At 36.8% G+C, this 26347-nt stretch overlaps 2 protein-coding genes across 7 annotated transcripts; both read right to left on the reverse strand.

Annotated features, from left to right (window-relative positions):
• Positions 1-1883: 1883 nt before the first annotated feature.
• Positions 1884-5736, reverse strand: LOC108985119 (APO protein 1, chloroplastic-like). 5 transcript variants are annotated; one of them, XM_035689353.1, is made up of 6 exons: positions 5561-5736; positions 4534-5244; positions 4215-4317; positions 3994-4067; positions 3218-3585; positions 1884-2961 (listed from the first exon to the last, which is right to left on the reverse strand). In XM_035689353.1, the coding sequence occupies exons 3-6, from the start codon at positions 4279-4281 to the stop codon at positions 2127-2129; spliced, it is 1344 nt and encodes a 447-aa protein (XP_035545246.1). In that variant the 5' UTR covers positions 4282-4317; positions 4534-5244; positions 5561-5736; the 3' UTR covers positions 1884-2126. The 5 variants fall into 5 exon arrangements, with proteins under 5 accessions (XP_035545246.1, XP_018812836.1, XP_035545245.1 ...); XM_018957291.2 differs by having other exon boundaries at positions 5440-5736; XM_035689352.1 differs by having other exon boundaries at positions 4534-4785; positions 4996-5736.
• A 4087-nt stretch (positions 5737-9823) lies between these two features.
• LOC108985118 (probable galacturonosyltransferase 4) lies at positions 9824-14785 on the reverse strand. Of its 2 annotated transcripts, none has more exons than XM_018957289.2 (9): positions 14361-14785; positions 14169-14203; positions 14009-14053; positions 13767-13890; positions 13447-13652; positions 12709-12980; positions 12254-12611; positions 11458-12033; positions 9824-10906 (listed from the first exon to the last, which is right to left on the reverse strand). In XM_018957289.2, the coding sequence occupies exons 1-9, from the start codon at positions 14458-14460 to the stop codon at positions 10631-10633; spliced, it is 1992 nt and encodes a 663-aa protein (XP_018812834.2). In that variant the 5' UTR covers positions 14461-14785; the 3' UTR covers positions 9824-10630. The 2 variants fall into 2 exon arrangements, with proteins under 2 accessions (XP_018812834.2, XP_018812835.2); XM_018957290.2 differs by having other exon boundaries at positions 9825-10906; positions 14009-14050; positions 14361-14766.
• Between the last annotated feature and the right edge of the window lie 11562 nt (positions 14786-26347).

Below are 26347 nucleotides of genomic sequence, written 5' to 3' on the forward strand. Positions count from 1 at the left end.
TGTAACCACAATCACAAAAAAAAAAAGAAAAAAAAAAAAGAGAGAGGTCTCATGATGTTTGGGCTGGAACTCTTTACAGCCAGAAAAAATTAACCAAGGAGTTAATGGGTGCAGCCCTCGGTATAGCATATAATTCAGATGTATAATTTCCTTGGGATATAGCATTTTGACTGGTCGTCAACGTTTTACTTTGGTTCTTTCTTTCTATTATGCTTAACGGCTACGAGTGTAGACCTCCCAAAGCATTTCCTTTTTCTTTTTTTATATGAACAATGTCAAAATTATCTTATTTATATCAATCTTGTAAAAAATCTTGTGCCCTACTCATTTTTTTTTATCCTTTTTATTTTATGAGTTCATTTTTTCTGTTTTACATACTTGTTTTCTCCTTTTTTTAATTACTTTATTTGTTTTCAGTTTTTTCTAATTTTTATGCGTTTTAAATTTTTTTTCTTTTTTCTGTATTTCACTTTTAAAAAAGATTAGAGCGGTATTTTGTATGCTTTGAGAATTTTTAGGGTAATTTTATCTTTTAAAAGGAAGAAAAGGGAAACATTGCAATTTTCTAATAATTTGGCCCAAAACCAAATCGAAAGTTTGAATTGCATGATAGTTTGAGGGAAGTTTGTGTATTGAGACCTAAATGTTAACTTGGCTACGTTTAGACGTTGAGTTGAGTTGAGTTGTGAATAGTAGCATTTTATCGATTTCATTGAGATGGATTTAGTTTTTTTTAAGTTAAGATGTGTTTAATATTGAACCAAACTTAACTCATCTCAAAACAATAATTAATGAGACTCACAATTTTTTTAATTTCACATAAAAAAGTTAAATTCATTTCAATCTATTTCATACATTTCAACATAAAAAGTTAAATTCATCTAAAAAAGTTAAACCCATATCAATAGGACCTACAAAATATTAATATTCACAACTCAACTCATCTCAACATTCAAACGCATTATTCTCTCTCATGACTTGTTGATGAACCCAATACCTTCATCATTTAACTTGATTGAGAAACAAAAAAAAACAAAACACAAAGCACAATAGAGTCATTTATCTCTATGGCTAGTTTGGATTCAGAGATGAGATAAGATGATTTTAAATGAAAAATAAAAGTTAAAAAAGATATTGTTAGAATATTATTTTTTAATATTATTATTGTTTTGAGATTTGAAAAAATTAATTGAAATTTGAAAAAGTTGAATTGTTTATTATATTTTGTGTGAGAATTTGAAAAAATTGTAATGATGAGATGAGATACTTTCTGAATCCAAACGAGACCTTAGTCTTACTATAGGTTAACACTTAAAAGACAATAATTATGAGGAATCCAAATGCTTAAAAATTTAAAATACAAGATGCTGAGCAAACAATACTGCTGGTCCACACCAAAGTTATATAGCACATAATCTTGTAAAATTGTCCTTTTAGGAAGCATCCCCCGTATCTTCTACCTTTACCATCTTTCGAATTGACAGTTCTTTTTTCTGTGTGTAAATTTATATGCCTTAAAAAAAAATGGTAAGAACCTCTTTCAAGAAAATTGTCATCAAATTCATGCAAACCCACGAAAACCTTCAGACAGACACGAGGCCTTCATCAATTTTAAGCTGTAATCATTGATAAGATCTCTATTAGGCATTCCATCACAGAAATGCCTTGCAAGCAAGCCTTCCTGAATACACGTTCTGGTGGGGCATATCATTAAAGACCTCAACTATGAGTGCAGGGTTGGCATGGAACACCTATGCAAAAGGCAAGGACAATCCCAACCAATCTTATGTTTGTCACTCATTAAATAAAAAGGCAAGGACAAGCGATTTTCTTTCGTTTTTTCAAAAAGAAGGAAAAAAAAAGGAAAAAATAACCAGGAGATCGAATCTATAATCTGCCCCTCCACTCATTAAATTATTTACTGTGTATATTTTCTTTTCTAATATTCAAACATAATTGTTACTCAATTGAGTGTGCTTATATACAGTACGAGACTGTCAAGAATTAAAATGGGATGATCATCCTGACATGCTATTACCTGACTATACTTTTGAGTCTTTGGAAAGATGGTATCATTTTCATGGACTGATTACACTCATCATCCCAAATTACCACCATAGACTGCATTAGGCAACTAAGCGTGCCTCCTCACTCTCAGGGACTACAATGTCAAGCCTCATCATGGGCTTGTATTTTACAGGGATTTGTGCACCTGCCTGCATGCACACCTCGACCACAGCAGGAGCCTTGCCATAAAACCTCCTGAGTGCACCCCTCAAAGGAGGCCCCTTTGGGTCTTGAACATGCCACACATAATTTGCAGGGAAAACTTCATCTACTGTCGCATCCTGCCAACCATGCTTTCCATCTCTCCATTGGTGCTTGAACTCCCCACACAGCTTAACATTGTGACCCCAAGGACCCACATGAACCTCTGAACAATACCCACATGCCTTCACAGTGTATTTCCTCATCAACTTCTCCACACCCCATCTGACAATTTCATATGCATCCATTGTCTCGTGTGCAATCCTTGCTACATCTGATGATGGTGGAGGTGGAAACCGTCCATATGCCCCATATGTATCGAGATCAACAAGAGAAGATGAATTTGTAGAACACCATGGCTTAGGCTCCCGAACAAACCCACCTCGTTCAATCACTTTCTTCCCAATCATTCGAACGGGTCTGATTCTTCGGCGTGAAGGGTACTCTGGTATTTCAACACCTGCTTGGATGCATAGCTCTACAACAGCTGGAATCCTGTCATATTCAAATCGAGTATCATGCTTAATGCGCCGACCAAAAGGGTCATAGAGATGATATGACTCGATGGGGACAATCACATCAGTAATGGAGCCTTTGACCCACGAGTGGAAGCTTCGACGAGATGAACTGGCGCGACCGTGGCAGTTTTGAATGTGGTGACCAGTCTGGGCCACATAAACTTCAGAACACTCGCTGCAGGAGAGCTAAAACAAATTTAATCCCAACCTACACTAACTTGGTATAAACTTTGCTAATATAAATAATTAGGATGTGAGGGACACGGTGGGGAATGTGACAGATGTGGAAAGTAATGGCCTCAAAATCTCAAACATTACTAAGAAGCTGCATTACAGAAGTACTGAAAAATACAATTGCAATATTTTTTTTTTAATTGGTGCAATTGTATTGCAAATACTAAACATACAAAAAGAAATTTTTTTTATATTACCTGCAAGCATACACAGGAATAATGTGCAAGAGCTGTGCCACGCCTTTAATCAAAACTTTCCAGGCATCTAATACTTCATAAGCAATAGGGACCAGGTCGGGAACAAGTAAACCATTTTTCGGAGGATCGAGGGGTTTCTCTATATTCATTTCAGCACGTTTTTTGTCTTCTCTTGCAGCCTGCTTGAGCTTCTTAATGGGAATGGGAAAGGGTTTCTTCTTTTTCTTAGGTAGTATTGGTGGAAGATCCACATTTTGAGGATATGCTTCTTGTTTCCTGGTAGTTACATCTTTTTTGGGTCCCTGATTGGCATAAAGGAGGGTTCCCAACATTATGGGACGACCTTTATGAAGGCGCTCATGCCCAGACTACAATTAGAATGGAAACGTAGTTAGAGCATTCAGTACAACTATTTGAGAACTAAAACTCACAAATATGTGAATGCTTTAACACATTGAGTGGAAGGACAATTTAAAGCACGCTCAGCTATTTGTGCTGTTATAAATAAACCCCAGAGTGATGAAGGATATACGTCAATCACCGTTAACCATCTTCCATTTAGAAACCTCAAGCATTGACATGTGCATATCACCTCAACGCAACAAAGAAACTAACAAATTGTAAACTAGATAATTTTCATTAAATCATTGAGACCATGAAAACAGGCAACCAAAAATGCATGAGAGACCTCTATGCATATTATTGGAGTCAATTCTAGAATAATTTACATATAAAAATTAAACAAAGAAAAGAGGCATAAAAGAGAGAATATAAACCTTAAACCCTCTAGTATATGACCTCAGAGCTGAGACTTGAGGCCTCTTGAATACCATCATGCTCGGGAAAACACCTGCAAAGTGGTAGCCATACCAATATGCATTTGTGAGGAGATATATGATATAACCGGGGCACTTGTTCCCAAACACTGCACCCATGCCAGCAACAGTGTAACAGGAAAAACACAAACATATGAAATACAACGAAGAAAGAAGAATACTAGTATGTTCACCCTTCTGAGACGGATCCCATAACGCAGAAGATAGAGCTAGCGGCTTGGACAGCATTTGTTTGGGTTACTACCTCGCGTGTTTGTTGTCTACCTGTTGGTGACATCAATGTCTCCATATATCAATAAACTTTGTTTTTTTTTTTTACTATGTTAGCTATCAATGCTTGGGTCCTAAGTCTATGAAGCTTTTCATCAAACACGTAGTGTACAACATTACGATTACGAACAAACATAAACCCTTTTTCTGATAATTGTGTGTGTGTGAGAGAGAGAGAGAGAGAGAGAGAGAGAGAGAGAGAGCGCGTACGAGCTGCCCACAACTCTGGAAATCTCAGCTTCTCTTCGTTTCCTTCTCTCCAACGAAAACGGGATTCAGATGTGGGTTCCCTGAGCGAGTGAGGATTAGGCAATGGTAATTTACACACTTCGCAGCCCCTTAATTTCCTAGTTCCCAAACCCTGATTGATGAGGCAGCTTCGGTTGCAGCACACGAGCATTGGCAGCAGAAACTAAGGACCAGAAATAAGGGTAGCCCCAACTCAACGAAATATCTCGTGGGCTGATAAATACATAAAGATGTTAATATATCATGGCATCAACAAAGTTGTCGCGGCGGTGGGTCTTTGTTGAGGCGATAAACTCGATGCAGGAAAAAAAGAAGAAGAGAAAAAGCTGGGGAACGGTCTGTTGTTAAGTAAAGGATGGCAGCCCTCCAATCATAGTGCGACACGTAGGCAAATTATTGTGAAGTTTTTACATCTGCAGATACCTGATCATTCAATTCATTACACCTTCCTCACTCTTGTATTCGCCTGCCCTTACTACTTCTTCCTGAGGAACCCACAGACTCAACATCTCAACATTGCCATCTTGCACGACGCTTAACCCAAATGGTGGTGGTGATCCAGACGGTGGCGGTGTCCCGAGACGAATGTTCAAACCAATGTTTGTGTGTTCCTCGTGAATTGACCCTTTTTGCTCTTGAATCTATTGAAAGACGACAACCTCAGTGGGTTTCCTAATTAAAGAACACCAAAACCAAGATTAGAAAGGAAAAACAAGAAGAAACTTGGAAAATTCTTCATCCCCAATTTTGGTTTAACCCTCTTCAAGATAGAGATAAATCCATTAAATTGTTTATACGTAAAAAAAGCAAACCCAAAAGTTCAAGACTCATTTTGAATCTCATAGTTGTGCTTTTCTATGTTCATACAGAATCTCATCGAAGCATATACACAAGCTCTCTTCTCTACCATCTACATACAAATCAATACCCAATACAAATCAATATATATATAAATCTGTGGCCGAAATTTGGTGGTCTGATTCTTTACTGAAGTGGTAACTCGTTTCAGCGTCGGAATTAGATGGTGGTGATGGAACCTTGGTCGGTTCCGACGGTGGTGCTCAAGTCTTGGTCAGTGGGCGGCGGGCTTGGTGGAGCAGCTAGAGGTGGGCTGGAAGTGGACGAAGAGAAGAAAAGAAATGTGGAAGTTGGAAAATGGAAACCCGATTCTGTGAAGTGAATAGCTTGTGATTTTGTGTGGTGAGGTCTAAAAGGTTTATTGTGTTTTTATCTACGTGTCACCGTGTGATTGGAGGGCTGTTATTCTAAACTTAACAGCCTGACCGCTCACCAGCGTTTCTAAAAAAAAAAAAGAATTTTTTGTAACGCAATAGCTAGTTATTTTCAACCCCAGATGTTAAGGCGACTTTGGGTCTTTTGAGTTTTGAGGACGATTCTCCACGAGTCCTCGCATAGTTATATGGAAAACTCTTAACTGTGCATTTGCGCACCGAAGTGCACCAAGAAGTTGAAAATGGACTGCCTTAATGAAACGAATCATTTTGATTTTACTTGAATGAGCATAGTTTTGGACGGGATCTGAAGTTAAATACAAATTTCGAACACAGTTTTGCATTCTTTTTGTTGCGCCTCTTCCTTCCCTACGAGGCCTCTCTCTTCTCTGGTAATCTTCTCTAGTTTTTTTGGTTGTTTGCATTGTGGATTTGTGGTTGCTTCCTTTTTATTTTATTCTGACGATTTTTGGTCCAATCTCTCCCTGCCTCTCTTCATTCTTTCATCTTGTTTTGTGCATCACATGATCTAGAAGTTTTTGAAAGAGTAAGGAAGTTTCCCTGAAAGAGCAAGGGGGTTGGTTCGGTGCATCACATGCTTTGAGGCGCTGAAGAATATGTTGGGTTATAAGAATACGTGCATTGGAATTATGTGCATTAGAAGAATAACGACGATTGACATTATATTCCAGGAAATTTTTCATTTGAAAAGTGACTAACTAAACAAGAAAACTTGATTTTCTAGTTAAATTCTAGCTAAAAAAACAGTTAGTTCACTGGTAAATTGCTCTAGTAGTTTTAGTTTAACTTAGTCACTAGAGTTTGCTTCCAATCATTCAATTGGAAGTCATAAAGTTGAGTTTTTATTTCTCCACGACAATGCCCTTTTTTCTCTAGAAAAACTCTGTATGCAGTCGAGTAATGTCCATTTGTGCTCAATCTAAGAAGTTTTCTTGCTTTGAAGGCTAACACAAGTTCGATTTTCACGGGTACTTCAGCATCTAATTTTGAAGGCTCTGCTTGTAGGCTAACACAAATTCGATTTTCAGCATCTATTTTATATCTTCAGCTTCGTTCTAGTTTGATAACTTATTTTTGGATGTGCTTGTTTTGCTAGCACACTATTAGTTTGAGAGTTTATCTGTTTCTTATTCCAGTTAGTTTTTAATCTTTTGATTTAAAATCATTGTGTACCATCTATCGCTAATTACAAGCCGAGAAGCCCATCTACTAAACCCACTTGTTCTGCAATAATTACTATACTCTTTCTCAGTTTTATTTATCTTTTAAAATTCAATAACATGTATTGTTGGTGTCACAAGCTGCAGATAGCAATGCATTAAGTGCATCTATGACTTGTTTAATTCAAATATTTGAGAGAGAGGATGAGATCGAGAAGAGGGAGATGGTGCTTCACAAGAGAAATGATGAGATCGAGAAGAGGGAGTTGGCTATCCACAACGATCAAATCGATCTTTTGATGAAACAAGTAGAAGTGCAGTGTTCACGCACACTACTTCATGTGTATTGGGGATTTGCCATAGTTATTTCGTGTTATTTAATAGGATCTAAGTGAATTCCCAATGTTGGTTTGCTTTTGTAAATAAAACTCTACCAACCAAACAGGTTATGTAATGGATGGGTTAGGTTATCTAAAGAACTGTTAGGTTATGTAAGTTGAGTTGTTTGCTAGTGGAAATCTATTGGAAATTTATTGTAAAAATAAGTACAATGATCATGACCGATTGTTATGTTATCCTTATCTCTTTAGCAAATTATTGGCATTGATTAAGAAACTTGTTGTATGATAATGGAACTATGCTTTTTGTACTAGATAATCTAAGTAATGATATTTGCTACAAAAATATTGTTGGGAAGTCTTACTGTACATAAATTTTGAGTTGCTTGTGCATCTCCTAGTTAGTATTTGGAACTACCCAGTTTGGGAAAAGAAAAGAACTTAGAAACTTGTACCCATAAACCCAGATTGGCTATGACAGACAATAAGGGAACCTAGAATATGTTATTCATAAGGAGATCGAGAAGCTAAGTTCAACAATGGGACTGTTATTCACATGAGGGCAAAACTTTAACACTCTTTACCAGCAAGAAAATGTTCAATAAGGAACAACAACAATATCTACACATTACATCAGTAGCTACATATTACAATAACCGTAGTTTGAGAGTACAACAACAGCAATAGACTTCTTGATTTTAATACAAGAAGTTTGAATCTTTAGCTTCCTACAATAAGCTCTATGCTTGTGTTCCATTCGCCGTAACTTGCGCCTGTGAGCAAAATAGAACAATTACCTCACTGCAAAAACTTCCTCAGTATTTTGCGATGATGAAACAATAATCTATGCTTGGTTTTAGAAGATTCATTGGGTTAATGGTGAATTTCTAAAATTTAGGAATGTTAAAATTCTCAGAAAGTTCCATGTGGATGCTAAGAAAGATGAGACTGTAAAATAAAATGTAAATAAAATAATACTTGTAAAAAACAACACACCTTGAAGAGATTTTTCGAAGTCCCTTAATTATGAAATTAGATGATGGGTGCCATGATCTGGACTCCACTATTTGCTTAATTATAATATATTGTTTTCACATTATGTTTGTTTTCTTTTTCTTTTTCTCAAGAAAACTTCAAAATTGATGTTCGAGTTCATGGGGGAAAAAAACGTGAACAATGACAGTACAGAACAAACAAAACAATATGCATAGCTTCTTTTTTTTTTTTTATAATGTTACTCAAATGTTACTCAAAACAATATGAACTGCATTTGCAAGTTTGTGTGTTTTTACAAACAAAAAGCTCTAGATGGACAAACAAATCGAAGAGAAGAATCAATGCAGGTGAAAAGCTGCAAACAAAAACTCTTGAGAATGTTGATATTCCATAAACATCCTCTTTTTTTTTTTTCTTTTTTTTTTTATCGGTAAGAGAGAGATATTCCATAAACATTCTTGAAAATAACATACTTGAGAAAGGCTCTTGTTAAGACGCAAGCCCACAACTTTCAGTTCCTTTGTCAATATCTGCCGATGTCCGTCACTTTGATTTTTTTTTTTTTTTTTTTTTTTTACAGAAAATCAAAATAGCATAATCCAAAATTCAACATTCTTGAAAATAACATACTTGAGGAAGCCATCACAGAAAGAGGAGAAAGCCATCATATCAAGTTTTTCTTTTTTAATTTTTCATTCAAGACGTATGAAAGCCATAACAGAAACAGGTGAGAAAATCTGAAAATAATGGAAGGGAAGGAAGAGGCATAGAAGAAAATCTAAAAATAGAAGGAAGAGGCATTGAAGTCATTTCGATAATGGGGATGGAGTACCTGAGACCAATGACACAAAGGAGTCCGTCGCCGTCTCGCGCAAAGGAGATGCCTGCGTTGAGGAAGAGATTTGGGAGAGATGAATGAATTGAGGAAGAGATTTGGGGGAGATGAATGCGGGCTGTGTTGTTTTCCTTTTGAAGATGTTCTCTCTTTCTATTCTCTGCGTTGGTTCCCTCTTCTTTCTTTCTTTTTTTCCATATAATAAAGCCATCTGACAAAACTCTCACGTAGGCAATCGGTACTCAATATCGCTTGTACCCGGAAGAACTGTAACCATATCGCCTTCCAATCTATTGATAACAATCAGCAACTCTACTTCTTGAAGCGACTTTCTCGTCTTAGTAGGTACTTCCCCTATTCTGTAGTTACGAAATGTTTCTATTGGGAAGACATTTGCTGTCCTCTTGGAAGGTTTTTCTTTCCCTTTAACGTATAGATCTTTGGTTGGGCTAAACATGGAGTGGGTCTTCAGAATTAGTGAGACATTGATCCCAAAAACGAAAGACTCGATTAGATCGGTTTGGTGTGGTCTTATTGACACGCGCAAAAAAATTAATTTTTTTTTAAAAAAAGTGCACAGAATTTACACACCCAAGACTGTTTCTAGGATTAATCTTATTTTATATAAGAAAAGATTAAGGAATGTTTTAATATAATCCAAATGACATTGCTTCTATGTTTAGACCGAAATGATGTTCTTCAATTAGGATTGTACATCTCCAGAACCCTTTCTCATTTTCTTGATTCTTCTTCTCCTCACTTCTTCCATTCTGTTTCTCTCTCTTCTTGATTCGATTCTACCCATCGCGTGTATGAGCCAGTCTTTCCGGCAACACCGCCATCTTTGTCTCTCACAAGCACCATTGAGTTTTAACTCGAGTATTCGTTAAGTCAAAGGTGCGCGCAAGTGCCGTGCAGAGGATTGATCCCAAACATTCAATGAATGTTGTGACGTAGACCATCCATCCACATCCTAGGGCGGGCGGGTGCATTTGAATGACTTGTTTTTACAATACAAATGTCAAAGAAATCAAAGACCAAAAATTGGATAAACAATCATTCCTTGTGTAAAGAGAGAGCAAACAAGATGCTGCATTCTGTTCAACTGCAAACCTAGTAGAATCTCATATACATGACCACGAGAAGATGATACACTCTAATGACAGCCAAAAATCTAGCTTCAACTCATTTATAAATTCACCTGTAGGTCTGCAGATAAGTAACCCAAGAGACCAAAACTGAAAACATTATCAGGGTTCCCACTCTTTTCTAGCTCAATATTTAAAAATAAATACAAAGTAAATTAAATTAGAACGTACAGAAAGAATTGAATTCAGAATATTGAAAAAAAAATCAGCCTACAAAGTGGGGACGCAGACCTGTAAAATTGAAAGGCTACATTGATTTTGTTGAGGAGAGCTGCTTGATCATATGCTTGTATTGTCAAAATGATTCAACATACCATGAGGGCCACTTTTATGGATTAATGTTGCACTCCCGCAAATATATATGGTCATAATCAATATATCTTGTCCAGTAGTTCCGATACTTGGGTATACTTATCTCAAGCCATGGTTTCAAGTTGCCATTATAGTGTATGACAGCTGCCCTCTCAATTTCCTTCTGGCTGACACTAGGATTGTAACCTAGGCCAAGCACATGCCAGTGGCGATTAAGCGGATATGTGCGCTTCCAAAATGTTATGAGACCAGGCGGCAGTGTTCCCAACTTCCACAACTGTCTGTCATGATTCTGGGGAAGGGAAGGAAAAAAAAAAGGTAATGCCTTATAATTGGAGAAAACGATAAAATAATTCAAGTCAAAATATGCACATATATACCATATATTTCCAATGTACGGATTTTGAAATATGTTGAATGGTTTGCTGACAATGGAATTTAGAAAGTGTATATGCATTTCTTAACGGTAGTATAGTCAGCAACCTAAGATGGTTGGTGGCAGTTTCGTTTCAGATAGATATAAAGGTGATGGCTCGGAAACAAATTAAGCAAGACAAATTGTCAGAGGTGTTACCTTTGGCCTGGACAGAGTGTTTTGGAGACAATTTTTTTTTTTGATAAGTAAACGAATTAAATGGTGTTTTGGAGACAAAATTATGCAGGCCAATCCACATATGGTAGGGTTAGGTTGGAAATGTTACCAACGCGTGTGTATGCATTAACAGCAATGGAAATGATTTATATTCAAGCTTTAAGTTAGTGTCTTAAATTCAGATCTCACATGCATTTTACAAGTTGTCAACCATGTAAGAGCATTGTCCACAGAAAAGAAGATTAAATTACCAGCTTCTGCCAAGAATGGTACACCCCTGTGATGTTTTGCCTCTTCCATTCCTCCAAATCGAATACATTCATTCCGTATGCCCATCCACAAGCATGCGGGTCAAAATTCTTGGAGATAAGAGGATTTGAGAAGTTTAGATACCGATCAAAACGATGGAAGCTCTCCCCACACGTCTCTACAGCACCATTAACATTCCCCTTCAAATCAAGGGACCAGAGGGCAGTGAGATCCTTCTGCACAACTACATCGTCATCCAAGAATAGTACTTTGTTGAGCTTTGGGAAGATCTCTGGAAGGTAAAACCGTATATGATTGAGAATAGACAAGTATTTTGGGTTCCGGTACTTCAAATTCACGTCGGAATTGGCCCGATGAGCTCTGAAGTAATAATCTATCATGGAGGGAGAACCCAGCTGCTTGAGAACCGGACTATAGCTTGAATTTAACCATGTGAATTCTTCAATGTTCTGAACCTGGACAGTGGCTTCGCCAGGTGGATTAACCAGGAACCACATCCTCATTGCTGCATAATTGAGCCTGTCAGTGACAATGTGGAAAACATGCTTTGAAGGGTCCTGCCAAGATTTCAAGCAATAAATTTGAGACATCAACAAAAGATACAAAGAATTCAATAGCAGAAATTTAATTCTTTTTTTTTTTTCTTGTGGGAGGACAAGAAGAATAGGACGAAGGATGCAGAAATAGGAGTCGTAGAAGAGCCACTACAAAATTTCTTTGATATTCTTCATGGCAAGCAGAGGAAGTATTAAGCATATCAACAGTGAACACAGTTACCTTAGCATGAGTAACAGTTGAGTTTACAACAACCGCTGCTGCCAATACATTATCGGAGAACAATGCATAGTGGTACAAGTGGGTGTCTTCTAATTTCTCTTGATTTGGAAAGTGCTGTCGAGAAGAACTTAAGGTATAATACTCAGTTGTAAGGCGCAATGGGAGGCAATGCAGACCTTTAGGGAGCGTTTTTGCTGTTAACTGTGTCAAGAACAGAGTCTGCTTTTTGTGCACCCGGAGCTGCTCCTCTGATGAGTGGATCATAGCCCTCAGCTTCTTTGCTATAGCAGCACAATCATCATTAATTTGCTTTCCTTTTGCCAATGTTTGCTCCATTGCCTTTAACTTTTCATAAGCACTGGATAAACACAAACCACATGCTCAGATAAATTTGAAGGAAAACTTGAGAAAACTTGATCACTAGCAATATTAATTAGTTAAAAGGGAAAACTTACTTCCTTGCCAGTTCTGAATCCTTGCTTGCATCCCCGAGTGCTCGCTGAATTTCCTTTATCCGCCCTCTGAGCTCCCTTGTAAAGTGAGGATTATTTCTTGTGGCTGGGAGGGAAAGATAAACCTTGGCCCTAATGAGCTGATCTTTAAGTTGCCGCACCCGAGCATCTGGCATGGCTGTTTGATCTTTTTGTTTTCCAGCATCAATTTTTATGCGTACTTTCTTATTAATCTTGCTTGGGGTTTCAGTAGATTGTTGCTCCCGCTTTGTTTCCTGGTGGCACAACCACAAAAAAATGCAAAGGGGGAAAAAAAATAAGCCCTAGTGAAAATTATTATTATTATTTTTTATGCATGATGAACAGCGATGATAATGATCTAAATGATTATCAAGTCAAACAGTGCAACCTCTATTTCAACGAGACATACGGGTGAAGTGGAACTTCCAAATTCTGACCCTTAAAATTGCAACGAACTATAGCACTCAACATTATAGTACCATTTTTTTAAAGCAAATTCATCTTATGTTCATTAACCAAAGAAACAAACATCAAAAGCAACAGCAAAGCATACATATAATTAATTCCCAAGCAGAAGCATGAAGGCAACCCAGCACACACAACCCATTATATAATTCTTATCAAAGGCTTTTTCCACAAATGAGAAGCATCAGTAATCATAACATTGACAATCCAACCCACAACACGGAAGTTAAGCGTAAACGGACAGGTTTCAAATACCATGTTTCGAGAAGCATTATCTGATAATTGGTCAGCCTTGTCATCAGCATCAATTGTATCTTCTCCAATTTCCTTTTCTTCATTGGTTGCATCAGTGACCTCCCTGATGGGGTTCTTTCGAGACTGATCATGATGTTGATTTTCCTCAACGGATGTAGCAGATAATACTCTAGTAGATTTATGGTCCCCCGATTCCAGATGCAAATCTAAGTGGTAAAAAATGGAACCCAGAATATTACTACTGACGACGAAGATTGTGAAATAATGCCAGTTGTACAGATTGGATTTAATAATTACAAACAAAAGGGGTAAATGAATACCTTGAGTTGAAAGTGCAATGTTTGTGGAGTGTTGTTGGGCAGAAGAACCAGAATTTTGAAGAGATTTGGTTGAGTTCTCTGAATAGACTATTCCAATCGGCTCTTTAAGGGTTGTAGACGATTCCTACAATGGCAAATTTTCAACACGAAAAATCTGAACTTTAGTATACCTATGGATGTCTCTCCATTCTCCGGGAAGAAAAGGTAAGAACAGATTTTTCTTGTACCCACGAGAAATATACCTGGGGTAGCACATTTAGACGCTGGTTATGGCCATTGAGAGCCTGCTAGCAAAGACCAAACCACGGAGATTGATTAAGGGTTACTAAGATTTGAGTAACGAAAGTGAAAGGGAAAAAAATAAAATAAAATACGATTTTTTTTTTTTCTTTTTCCACTTACAATGGTTGTAACATCTTCAGCAAATTCATCTGTAGCTGAAGAAATTGAGAAACCAAAAACGGTATTAATCTTAAAAAATCCAAATGGAAAAGAGAGAGAGATTAACTGAAGCAAACCCCCCCACACCAAACAAGAAAAAAACAAACCATTTCTACTTTCAAAGAAATGAGTTGACGGAGGAGAGAAACTCACAGGAAGACGTCTTGAAAGTAGCCAGGCGGTCGGTGTATAACACAACCGGAGCAATTACCGTCACGAAGAGCAGCACCACCACCAAATTCCTCACCCTCATTTTTTCTTCTCCAACTCGGTCGAGATGCCCAGACGAGATGCCCAGATGAGATGCCTATTGCACGTTTCTCTCTCCAAAGCAAGCCACGCGGACGCGTTTGCCTGTAAGACTCAGCGCATTCGCCAAAATACACAAAGAGTGGGAAAAGCCAGGCGTCCTGCGCCGAACCAGTACTTGTGCCGTTGGTAATCAGCACAGATCAGGATGACGCGAATGCATTGAGGCGAGCGTCCGGCTTTGATACTCACAGCACGATCATGATGATGAAGAATTAGAGAGAGAGAGAGAGAGAGAAGCTTAATTACAGTATTCCCAATTGTCTTTTGTCTGTCACTGTTTAATAAAAATAAAAGTAGAACTTGTTTCTTAATTTTCTCGAAACATCATTTTTGGATTAAATTTTTCTCTTGATTCAGAAAAATTTTAATCCCAATAATATTTCATAAATCTAAATTCAGTAGTTTAATATAAATTTATTTTTTTATAAAATAGATTTAACATGATTCACGTTAAATATTTTTTTTTATAATTGTAACATTTTTTTATAAAAAAAAAAACTCAATAAACAAAAAGTTTAGTTACTAAATATTATATCAACTCGATCATATGATATTTTATAATAATGAAAATATTATATGGATTTATACTAAGTAGCCGCGTGTGCTTGTGTAATACGAGTAAAGTTTTTTTTTTTTTTAATATAGCATTATGCAATTAATGGACTTGTGATGAATCTCTTGTTTGCACTAATAACAAATCCCCATTAGAATCTCTTATTACCACTCCTAGCCCATTCTTCTTGTTTCCTTATCAAATTTTTAGAATGATTTTTTGACTTTAATTTTTTTTAAATGTACTTATTCTATATTTAATGAGTATTTTTTATTTTTGTAAATTATTTGAAAGAAAGAAATCCAAATAGATAGATTACCACCCTTTTTCTCTCCTAGTTCTCTTTCTCTCGGAAATTTACCAATCCTTTGTTTTCACTACCACCCCTAGCCAGCCCTAGAGGTTTTTCAATGTATATAATTTGTTATTTATCTTTTTTTCCTAACTTTTCATCTAGTTTTCTCTCCTTAGCGCCGATCCTCCTCGATCTATTGGCTTTCAACAACCTCCGACCAACATGCGACGCCAGTTAAGCCTCTCTGGTCGCTGATCTTCATGCTTGCAAAAGAAGAATGTGCTTTTGCTTGGCGAGTTTGAGGCACGCGTAGCCACAACCGTGCGGTTTTTTTAGTTACAGCTGCTTACCAGAAGGGCTTTGGTAGCCACGCGCAGACACCGCCTGTGTTGGTCTGTTGCCGCTGACTCAACTTGGATTTCGACTACTCTATATTACAGTTTTCCCTAACTAGTGATCTTATAAGAGGGATCATGGATCTCTCCAAAAATCCACTCCAAACAATGTGACAGTATACCTGCCACCTTTATCGCTTCCAACGAAAGTAATAGTTCTATTGTTCGCTTTTTTGTGAACAATTTTCCATCTTTATTTAAGACGGCGTCTTTTTGTAAGACAGCGGTAGAGATCAAGATATTGGTCTCAAATAAACCCCACCTCCTCTTTATGTATCACTATTTTGTACTTTTTTCTATTACTTTGGAGCGATTGTTAGGAAACTCCACATCCTCCTCATATATCACATTTCCTGTTTAATGAAATTAACTTGCTAAAAAAGAGAAGAAAAAAATATAGATTACCAAATAGAGAAATAATATTTACGTATAAATTTAGCACACTCCTTTTAAAAAATATATATATAAACATAAAAAATATATATAAATTAATTATTTAATAATAAATTTTACTCTCTTTTTTAAAAAAATGCAAGATTTCCGCATCCAAAACTATATTCTAACATTTTTCTACCAAATAATTCTCAAAAGTAAAAGGCCGCGTGAAGAAAGCGTGAGGATTGGTGGATGACACGTGGTACATAGAAAAGCAGAACCCGTGATTGACGCTGTATGGCACCCACATTCCACGTCATCTTATCTTTCAGTCCTTATCGCTTCTTTTTGACCTAAGATCACTACTTTCTTTCTACAAAAAATCTACTCAACCTCCTACTATTCATACAACCTCTACACTCCACATTATTTTTAATTTTTATTATTTTTTTCTTTTATTAAATATTTATTATATAAATAATAAATAAAAAATTTAAAATAATTTAAAAAGAATAAACTCAAAAAAAAAATTTAAAAAAATATTAAAAATTTAAAAAATTAAAAAAAGTGTGAAGTGTGGAGTGTGGTAGAGGTTGTGTAGCAAAGCTCTTCTTTCTATCTATAAAGTTACACTTTCTCCCACAAGTTATTTGTGTATCCTCAGAGAATTTTAACATTTCAATTAAATTTATTGTGTTTAGTTTAGCATTTATTATTGTTTTTTAAAAATTTATTTTAATTATAAAAAAATAATTTTACAAACTAAACAATTTAATATAATATATTTGATTATAGTATAAAATAAATCTAACTTATCACTTAATTTATTAATTTATTTTTATAAAAAAATTAAGATTGTAACACTTTTTTTTTTTTTTAAAATTATCACGAGGTTTACCACCTCTAGACATTGCAATGTTATAAGCCATATATTTTTTTTATCTTAAATCCATATTTATTTCTTAAAAAGAATTAAGAGTGTTAATTCATTAATTATTTCAAAATTTTAAACGATTTTTATTAAATTAAATAACTGTCTATTATAAGAATTTATGCAATTAAATAGTGTTATTTGCATTTCCTAAAAATTCATCTAATTTATGTATTCTTGAAAAAGATTTGAATATTTTTGTTAATAAAAAAATATTACCATAATTAAAATGAGGATTTTTTTTTAAAAAATAATAAGTGAAGAAAACTCAAATTTCACATTAATTGGAGAAGACTCACTTTGTTTGATAAGTAAATTCATCTCAATTTATTATTATAATTTTTTTAAATCTTAATATAAAATATAATAAATAATTTAATTTTTTTAAATTTTAAAATAATAATAATATTTTAAAATAATAATTTAATAATATTTTATTATTTCAATTTAATTTAACTCAGTTGAATATTTAAATAATAAAACTTAATAATACAAGCACAAAATATTTTTTGGCTTTAGCTTTGTTGTCCGTACGTGAAGGAACATCTGTTGTTCTCATGGACCCCACAAACCATTATCTTCTGGTATGGTTGGAAGTCAGATCAGCACCGCATGCTACAGATCAGATCTCATGCTAGCCGTAGAATTTCAGTCAAACAGCACCTATGTCGTTTTCTCTTCAAAAAAGAAAAATATTCTACATGTTGGGAATGCGTCTTTCCTTATTGGTAATGGGCTTTCGCCTATAAATAATCTCTTTGCGCCTATTTTATTGGGTGGAATTGAGGTTAAGCGGATTAATCTCAATTTATTTCATCTTATCTTATTATTATAATATTTTTAAATTTTTATATAAAATATAATAAATAATTTAACTTTTTCAAATTTCAAAATAACTTTATCAAATTTACACATAAAATATAATAAATAATTCAACTTTTATTTTATTATTCACAAACCATCTCAACTCATATCTGAATCAAAATCACTCATTATACTATGGTTTAAGTTTTTTTGGGGAGAATAATTGTAAAGCCCAGGCCCATAACCCAGACCAGACGAAACCCAACCCCTAAAGACTCCCAAAAATTAGAGGTATAGAACAGGATCCGGATCCGGATTCGGATATTCCGCCGTAACCGGATTTGAATTTGGATTTTAAAAATTGTGCAGTAATCTGCCCAAAAAAATTGGGATCATAATCGGATGTAAACCATGTCCTGGTTTATTACTTTTTTTTGCATTTTTTTTAAAAGACTTTTCAAAGCTTTTAAAAATGTTTTTATAGAACTATTTTTTAAAAACTTGGATATCATGTTTAATACATAGATTTTTTTAAAAAAATATTTTAAATAGTTTTTAAAAGGTATTTTTTAAAAAAAATTTTAACAATTCAAATGGTTTTTTTTTATAAGCCTTTATATTTTTTTATAAAAAAATAAATAATAATTCATCAACACACAATACATGGATACTACACATTACATTGTTGTTTATATTACAATGCAAAACATCAATTTACAAAGAATAAAATAAATAATAATACATCACAACAATATCAAGATGTTATTAATGTTGATCGTCTCCATCCATTAATATTATTGTAGTATACCATGCAAGCATGATCTTTATATTAATGTTGATCTTGTCCCTTGCATTCCATGCACAATGAAAAAAGACATTTTTCTTTTTTGCTTTTGAATTCAAAAGAAAAGAAAAAATCTTAAAATAACTCTTAGTTTTGTAATTAGAATAATATAATTATGGAATTATATATCAAAGTTTAAGTTTGAATGATCCTTATGTGCTCCATACGAACCAAACTAATCTTTTTAGAATATAATTTTTGTATATTATTTTTATTTTAAACTTTGAAAAAATTAAATTTTTTTTTTTGTATTTTTTCTTTTTAAATAAGATCCGGTTATTGATAAGCGGTTGCATAATCAGATTCGGTCGGATGGATAACCACCCGGATTCACCTGAATTTTTGGATTCCGAATTGGACCAGAAAAAAAATCTGACCGGTTGCGCACCCCCTACCGAAAACGGAGTCGTTTGGTAAGTTGGTTTCTCCCTTTCAGTTTTCTTCTTCACCAATTTTCTCTCACCAACAGTTCTTTCTCCCCTATTTTCTCTTCCCCGATCCCACATTCCCCTTTTCAAATCAGTTTTGCATTCCTCCCTAGCTTCCTAACAAACTCACTCACTCACTCTTCCTCTACCACTCCTACCGAACTCTGTGATTTATGGTGTTTCCATATGTGGATCTACTCGTTTTGGTCTCACCGCCAAGCTTCCTCATCGGAGTTGGGTTGTGGATGACGATCACACACTCTCTCTCTCTCTCTCTCTCTCTCACACACACACACACACACACACTTTTTAATTCCTCACCCTCGAGCATCTTAGCAGATCGTCTTCCCCGTCGTGCAGTGCTGCCACCATTAGCGTCGTCGTAGGTTGCCTCACGCTGGTAAGGCTCTCTCTCTCTCTCTACATCTCTCATTCTCTCCCTCTTTTCCTCTGTGTTATGCTCCAGGAATTTATGTGATAAATCTGGCAATTTCAAGTAGCCAGTCACTCCAATATTTGCTCACGGCAATGTATATTGATAAAAATAGTTGATGGTTCATTCATGATAACTGGGCCTTTAATAGGCGTTTTACAGGTGCAAATAATAAGGGAATAACTGACCACTACGCACGGACTGGTGCTTGACCCACTCAATTCGCATGGACTGGTGCGTGACCCACTCAACCTTGCCCATGAACATAACAGCTCATAGACTTAGTCTTACTCTCAACCCGTTGGACATTAAACATGCATAACCGAAAATGCCCACAAATAATAAAGTAAATTCCTTAACCTAATAACTAAAACAATTTTGGGCGTGTAACACAACCCCTTCCTTCAGAAGAACTCGCCCACGAGTTCGGGATATGTCCTGCGCAGCTCTTCCGCATCAATCCAGGTCGCATCTTCTTCGTTGGTGCCCCTCCATTGAACCAGAAAGTCAACCCCTGCTCGGCTTCCCTTTTTCTTGAGCCTTCTCTCTATTATCTTTTCGGGCTCGGGAGCCATGGCGCCATTCTCCATCACTGTCGGTAACCTAGGGGTTAGGGTTTATCTGATTCCCAATCTTCTTTTTGAGGCAAGATATATGAAATACCGGGTAGATCTTAGATTCTTTGAGTAGATCGAGTTTATAGGCAACTTTCTTGAGTTTTTGAATGATTTGGAAGGGCCCGAAATACCTTGGGGAAAGCTTCAAATTTTTCCTTACTGCTACTGTCATTTGTCTATAGGGTCTCAACCTTAAATAGACCCAATCCCCCACACTGTATTCTCTTTATGTTCTTTTCTTGTCTACGTACAACTTCATTCTTGTTTGAGCTTCTTGTAGGTTCTCCCGTGCCAACGTGATGATGAGGTCTCGGCTCCTCATTTCGTCTTCAACGGCTTGTACTGCCGTGGTTCTTGGTTCATACGGGAGGAGGCGTGGAGGTTCTTGTCCGTAGACTATCTCAAAGGGGGAGAACCCGGTGGAGGAATGCTTTGAGGTATTGTATGTCCACTCGGCTAGAGCTAACCAGCTAGCCCAATCTTTGGGTCGGGCACTGGTAAAGCACCTGAGGTAACCCTCTAACCATTTGTTCATCACTTCGGTCTGCCTGTCCGTTTGAGGATAGTATGCTGAACTCATTAACAGCTTGGTTCCACTTAGATGGAAGATTTCCTTCCAAAAGTTGCTTGTGAATATTACATCTCTGTCACTAACTATGCTCTGTGGTATGTCGTGCAATTTAAAAATATTTTCCATGAATGCTTTCGCCACTATTGCTGCTGTATATGGGTGTGCCATTGGTATGAAATGACTGTACTTGCTGAACCTGTCCACTATCACCATAATGACACTGTATCCCTTGGATAGAGGCAGTCCCTCTATGAAGTCCATACTGATATCCACCCACACTTTACTTGGTACTGGCAGAGGCTGTAGAGCCCCAGCTGGTTTGAGATTTTCTGTTTTGTTTCTTTGGCATACCTCGCATTCACTTATGAATTTCCTAATGTCCTTTCTCATGCCATGCCAAAAAAATTCTCTCTTGAGTCTGAAGTGAGTCTTCTGTGAACCAGTATGCCCTCCCATAGGGCTGCTATGGAATTGCTGCATGACTTGCTCCTGCTGTATCTTGAGGGTCCCCAAATGTAGCCTCCCTTTATAAAATAGGAATCCTCCTCTAAACTGGTATTTGAGGGAGTCGAGCTTACCTTGATGGTAGTGGTTGAGTAACTGCTGCAACTGGGGATCTTGTAGATATATTTGACGGAAGCCTTCCCACCAATTAACCATCACCATGCTTATTGCCTTGGCTTCCCCATGGTTAGTCAAGGCTACATCTTGATCTGAATTGTTGCCTTGATCTGGCAGCCGGGAAAGAGCATCTACTGCTTTATTTCCTTTGCCACTTCTGTACTCGACACAAAAATCAAAGCCTAATAGCTTTGTTAACCACTTTTGTTGAAAAGGTGTTTCAACTTTCTGCTCCAAAAGGTATTTTAGGGCTTGTTGGTCAGTCCTTATTTTAAATCTATGGCCCAACAATTAATGTCTCCATTTCCGAACAGCTAACACAAGAGCCAAAAATTCTTTTTCATAAGTGGATAGAAACAGATTTTTACCTTTTAAGGCTTGACTTAAATAAGTTAGTGGCCTTCCTTCCTGCATTAGGACAGCTCCCAACCCATTTCCAGAAGCATCACATTCGATTATGAACATTTTGGAAAAATCTGGTAATCCGAGTACGGGTGGAGTCACCATAGCTAACTTCAATGATGTAAATGCTTGGCTAGCTTCCTCACTCCACTTAAAAGAATTTTTCTTGAGTAATGCAGTCAGAGGGGCTGCAATACTTCCATATCCCCTTACAAACTTCCTGTAATAACCTGTTAAACCCAAAAATCCCCTTAAAACTTTAGGATTCTTAGGTTCAGGCCACTCCATCATGGCTGTAATTTTTAATGGATCTGCTTTAACTCCTTCTTTGAAGATTACATGGCCCAAATACTCCACCTCTCGACAGCCAAAAACACATTTTGAGGCTTTAGCATACAACTGGTGCTGTTTTAAAACTTCTAAAACAGCTTTAAGATGCCCCACGTATTCTTCAACAGATTTGCTGTACACAAGTATGTCATAAAAAAAAACTAAAACAAATTTCCTGAGATACGGCCTGAATATCCCATTCATCAACCCTTGAAAAGTTGATGGAGCATTGGTGAGCCCAAAGGGCATCACTAAAAATTCATAATGTCCTTCATGTGTACGAAAGACAGTTTTTGGCACATCCTCGGGTTTCATCCTGATTTGATGATAGCCCGACCTTAAGTCAAGTTTAGAAAATAATTCAGCACCATTAAGTTCATCCAACAACTCATCTATATTAAGGATGTGAAACTTATCTTTAATGGTATCTTTGTTGAGGGCTCGATAATCAATGCACATCCGCCAACTCCCATCTGATTTTCTCACCAAGAGAACCGGTGAAGAATATGGACTTTGACTTAGTTGGATGATCCCAACTTTAAGCATCTCCCTGATCAGCTTCTCAATTTCTTCTTTCTGGTAATACGGGTACCGATAGGGTCGAACTCATGTTGGTTTGGCTGCTTCTTGGAGTTGGATCTAGTGGTCATGACTCCTAGGAGGTGGGAGTCCATTAGGTTCTGCAAACACTATTTTAAATTCTTTTAAAACAGCTTGTATGGCAGGTTCTACTGGTACTTCTCCTTGCTGGTCCTTGATCTCCATAAACTGCAGCCATATCCCTCTTCCTTCTGTGAGGGCAGCCTTGCTCAAGCTGTGTTCTTCCTCTATGGCCTTCTCGAGTAGTCTCAAGCCCTGCAGAAATAAATTCACCCCTTCCACAAAGAAACTCATACTCAAATCAGCAAAGTTCCACTGAATAGTACCCAAACTCCTTAACCAATCCACCCCTAACACAACATCACATCCTCCCAAGGTTAATAGAAACAGATTGGCTAAAATGTTACAGTTTTGTATCTTTAAAAGAACTGCCTTACAGCAACCAAGGCAAGGAAGGGTGTCTCCATTGGCGACTTGGACTACCAAGTGGCTTTCTTCCACTGGTAGTTTAGCCCTCTTTGCTACATTCACATCAACAAAACTATGTGTACTACCGGTATCTATGAGAACAATAACTGAGCAGGTGCCAATTTTCCCAACTAACCTCATGGTTTTAGGAGAAGGTGCTCCAGCAATAGCATGCAAGGATATACCCAATAATTCAGCTTGCTGGACAGCAGGTATGGCTTCTGTATTAAGCTGGTTGAAAATCTCTTCTTCTTGCAATTCTTCTTCTTCTTCTCCTTCAAATTCCATCCCTTCCGGTAAGTAAAGTTTAGGCCTGCTGCATTTGTGTCCTTGGTGATATTTTTCATCACAAAAATAGCATAAACCTTTATCTCTTCTTTCTTGCATTTGGTTGGGACTTACACGCTGTATGGGATAAGGATTTCTTCTTTGAAATGGTGGGTTGGGTCTCGGGTTTTGGGGGGCTGGTAGTCTAAGTACTGGATTTGGGGCTGGTAATCGGGGTATGGTGTTTTGTCCAGGTAATCTGAGTGGTGTGGACTTGAATGAGGGTGCATGAGGGTTATTTTGGGCTTGGGGATTTTGGTAAAAATACTGTTTTCTGGTTACTTCTTCCTCTTGTAGCCTAGCCAAACCAAAAGCAGTAGCAAGGGTATTTGGTTTGAACATGGTAACAATGATCCGTAATTCATCTTTTAATTCACTTAGAAAAGTACTTATGCGAAACTCTTCACTTACCCCACTTATTTTGTTGGATAAGTTCTCAAAAGCTGTCTGGTACTCCTCCACACTCGTTGTTTGCTTTAGTTTGGTGAATGCACCTACTGGATCCTCGTACGCCGAAGGCCCAAATCTGGTGCGAAGAGCCTCCAAGAAGTCATCCCATTTTGCCACTGGACTTGATTCTTTCAGCCAATAATACCAAGTCAGTGCCTTCCCTTCCATGTGAAAAGAGGCAATTTCCAGCTTGTGGTCTTCCGGAGTTTCAAAGTAATTGAAAAACTGCTGCGCCTTCAAGATCCATTCACTGGGATCTCCTCCATCGAAACAAGGAAAGTCCAACTGGAGGGATCTCGCTTGGATGCCCCCTTGTCCAACAAACAAGGGATTAGCATTTATTTTTGTATTGTTAGAACTTCCTTCCCCTGAACTAAGCTTGGCTGTAATTTGTACCAAGCTGTCATAACTTGATGCTAAGTTATTGAGCTGCTGCAGCACGCCCTCTATTAGCATTCCATGTCTGGATTGCTCCTCCTTCAGTGCAGCGGTACTTGCAAATTGTTTACTGTTTCAGACAACTGCGACAGTCGTGTTCCTTCAGCCATGTAGCAGGAATGCGGCTCTGAGACCAATTTTGTTATGCTCCAGGAATTTATGTGATAAATCTGGCAATTTCAAGTAGCCAGTCACTCCAATATTTGCTCACAACAATGTATATTGATAAAAATAGTTGATGTTTCATTCATGATAACTGGGCCTTTAATAGGCGTTTTACAGGTGCAAATAATAAGGAAATAATTGACCACTACGCACGGATTGGTGCGTGACCCACTCAACCTTGCCCATGAACATAACAGCCCATAGACTTAGTCTTACTCTCAACCTATTGGACATTAAACATGCATAACCGAAAATGCCCTCAAATAATAAAGTAAATTCCTTAACCTAATAACTAAAACAATTTTGGGCGTGTAACCCTCTGTTTTTTTTTTCCTCTTTTTTCCCTCAACATTTCGTCTATGGTAGTTTATCCCTGTCGTTGCTCAAGAGCCCTACACCACAAATAAACATCTTCATGCACTGCCAACACCAAAGCCACCCTCTCGCCTCCAAGGTAGTTTTCCTTTCTAGTGAGTGTTCAGATGTTAGCCCTGTTGCGACGTGTTTTCCATTGAATAAACTAAATTTTTGACAATGTTGGTGAATCACAGAGAAGTAACTTCATTAATGGGCAGCATGTGTTGTTCTCCAATTCAACGGTCACCGCAAGTAATTAAGTATAATAATTTTGAGTATTTCCTCTCCAATGTGAAATGTACTACTGTGACTGTAGAGTCGTATGAAAAAGCTTTGATTTATGTGAAGTTATGGGATTAATTTGTGGATGCTTGGGAGTTGAGGAGTGGTTTTCTTTGTTACTGTTGGGGTTATAGATGTTGATGGTTGAGTTGATGTGATTGTTTCAGGTTTAAATATTGATCTTTAAATTGACGTTGATTGTTGCGGGTTACATTGGACATGGAGTTTGTTACGATGATTGTTTTGGGATGGAATGGTGTGGCTGTCCAGTTTTGTTTTATGACTGCTATTGGGTTAATTTTGTCGAGTGAATGTGTAGGCTATCTAGGTTTTTATGTGGATGTTAGGCTGTTTTAGTTGCTATTGGAATTGATAAATGGTTGTTTGGGTTGATAAATATGATTATTTAGACTCTGATGTGTGGCTGTTTGGACTAGTAATTTTAACTGTTTGGTGTTATTATTTGAGTTAATGTTGACTGCTGGGATTGTTTTATGGAGGGTTGTGCTGGGTTACGACGATTGTGGGCTGTCAATGTTGTAACGAGTTATGTTAGCCTATTGGATTGGACAGGGCGATTTGTGTTGACGTTTTGGAGGTTGTGTGTGAGTATGCTTGTACCATGTATTGAAATCAAAGTAATATGATGACATGTGTGTGATGACTAGAATCACAGGATTTAGTTCGTTATATTGAATTTGTAATATAGAGAGAATTGACACGTTTGTGAATATTTTTCTGTTTAGGTTGTGACATTGATAGAATTTGAGTCCAAAACTTTAGTAACTCTTTGCAAGAGTCAGGTAAGCGGGGTTCTTATGCTAGACTTAGCATAAAAAGAAAATGAACTGAGCTTGATTTATGAAAATGTGCATGATACGTTTTGAAAAGAAACGTGAAAAACAACATCAGTTATGTGTTATGCATTACGCATGAAATCTCTATAAAAGAGAAAATATTTCTGACATGACTAGTGTAGACATGAGCAATATTTTGGCATGCTGTTTTATGAAATGTGCAAAAGAGCGAATGTGAAATCTAAGAATTTTGTACATGTTATACGAAGATGTTCCGAATTCGTTTCTGATTATGTGAAAATGATATGAACATGTTTAACACTCTGTTTGATATGATATGCATCT

Source organism: Juglans regia, chromosome 4, assembly GCF_001411555.2.
Source record: "Juglans regia cultivar Chandler chromosome 4, Walnut 2.0, whole genome shotgun sequence".
Taxonomy (NCBI): domain Eukaryota; kingdom Viridiplantae; phylum Streptophyta; class Magnoliopsida; order Fagales; family Juglandaceae; genus Juglans; species Juglans regia.

Coding starts and splice junctions, on each gene's coding strand:
- LOC108985118 (XM_018957289.2), bottom strand. CDS start 14,460: ATGAGGGTGAGGAATTTGGTGGTGGTGCTGCTCTTCGTGACGGTAATT. Junction 14,054..14,168: donor CTGAAGATGTTACAACCATT/GTAAGTGGAAAA, acceptor GGTCTTTGCTAG/CAGGCTCTCAATGGCCATAA. Junction 13,891..14,008: donor GTCTAAATGTGCTACCCCAG/GTATATTTCTCG, acceptor TTGCCATTGTAG/GAATCGTCTACAACCCTTAA.
- LOC108985119 (XM_035689353.1), bottom strand. CDS start 4,281: ATGCTGTCCAAGCCGCTAGCTCTATCTTCTGCGTTATGGGATCCGTCT. Junction 3,586..3,993: donor CATATACTAGAGGGTTTAAG/GTTTATATTCTC, acceptor TTCTAATTGTAG/TCTGGGCATGAGCGCCTTCA. Junction 2,962..3,217: donor ATTCCTGTGTATGCTTGCAG/GTAATATAAAAA, acceptor GCTCTCCTGCAG/CGAGTGTTCTGAAGTTTATG.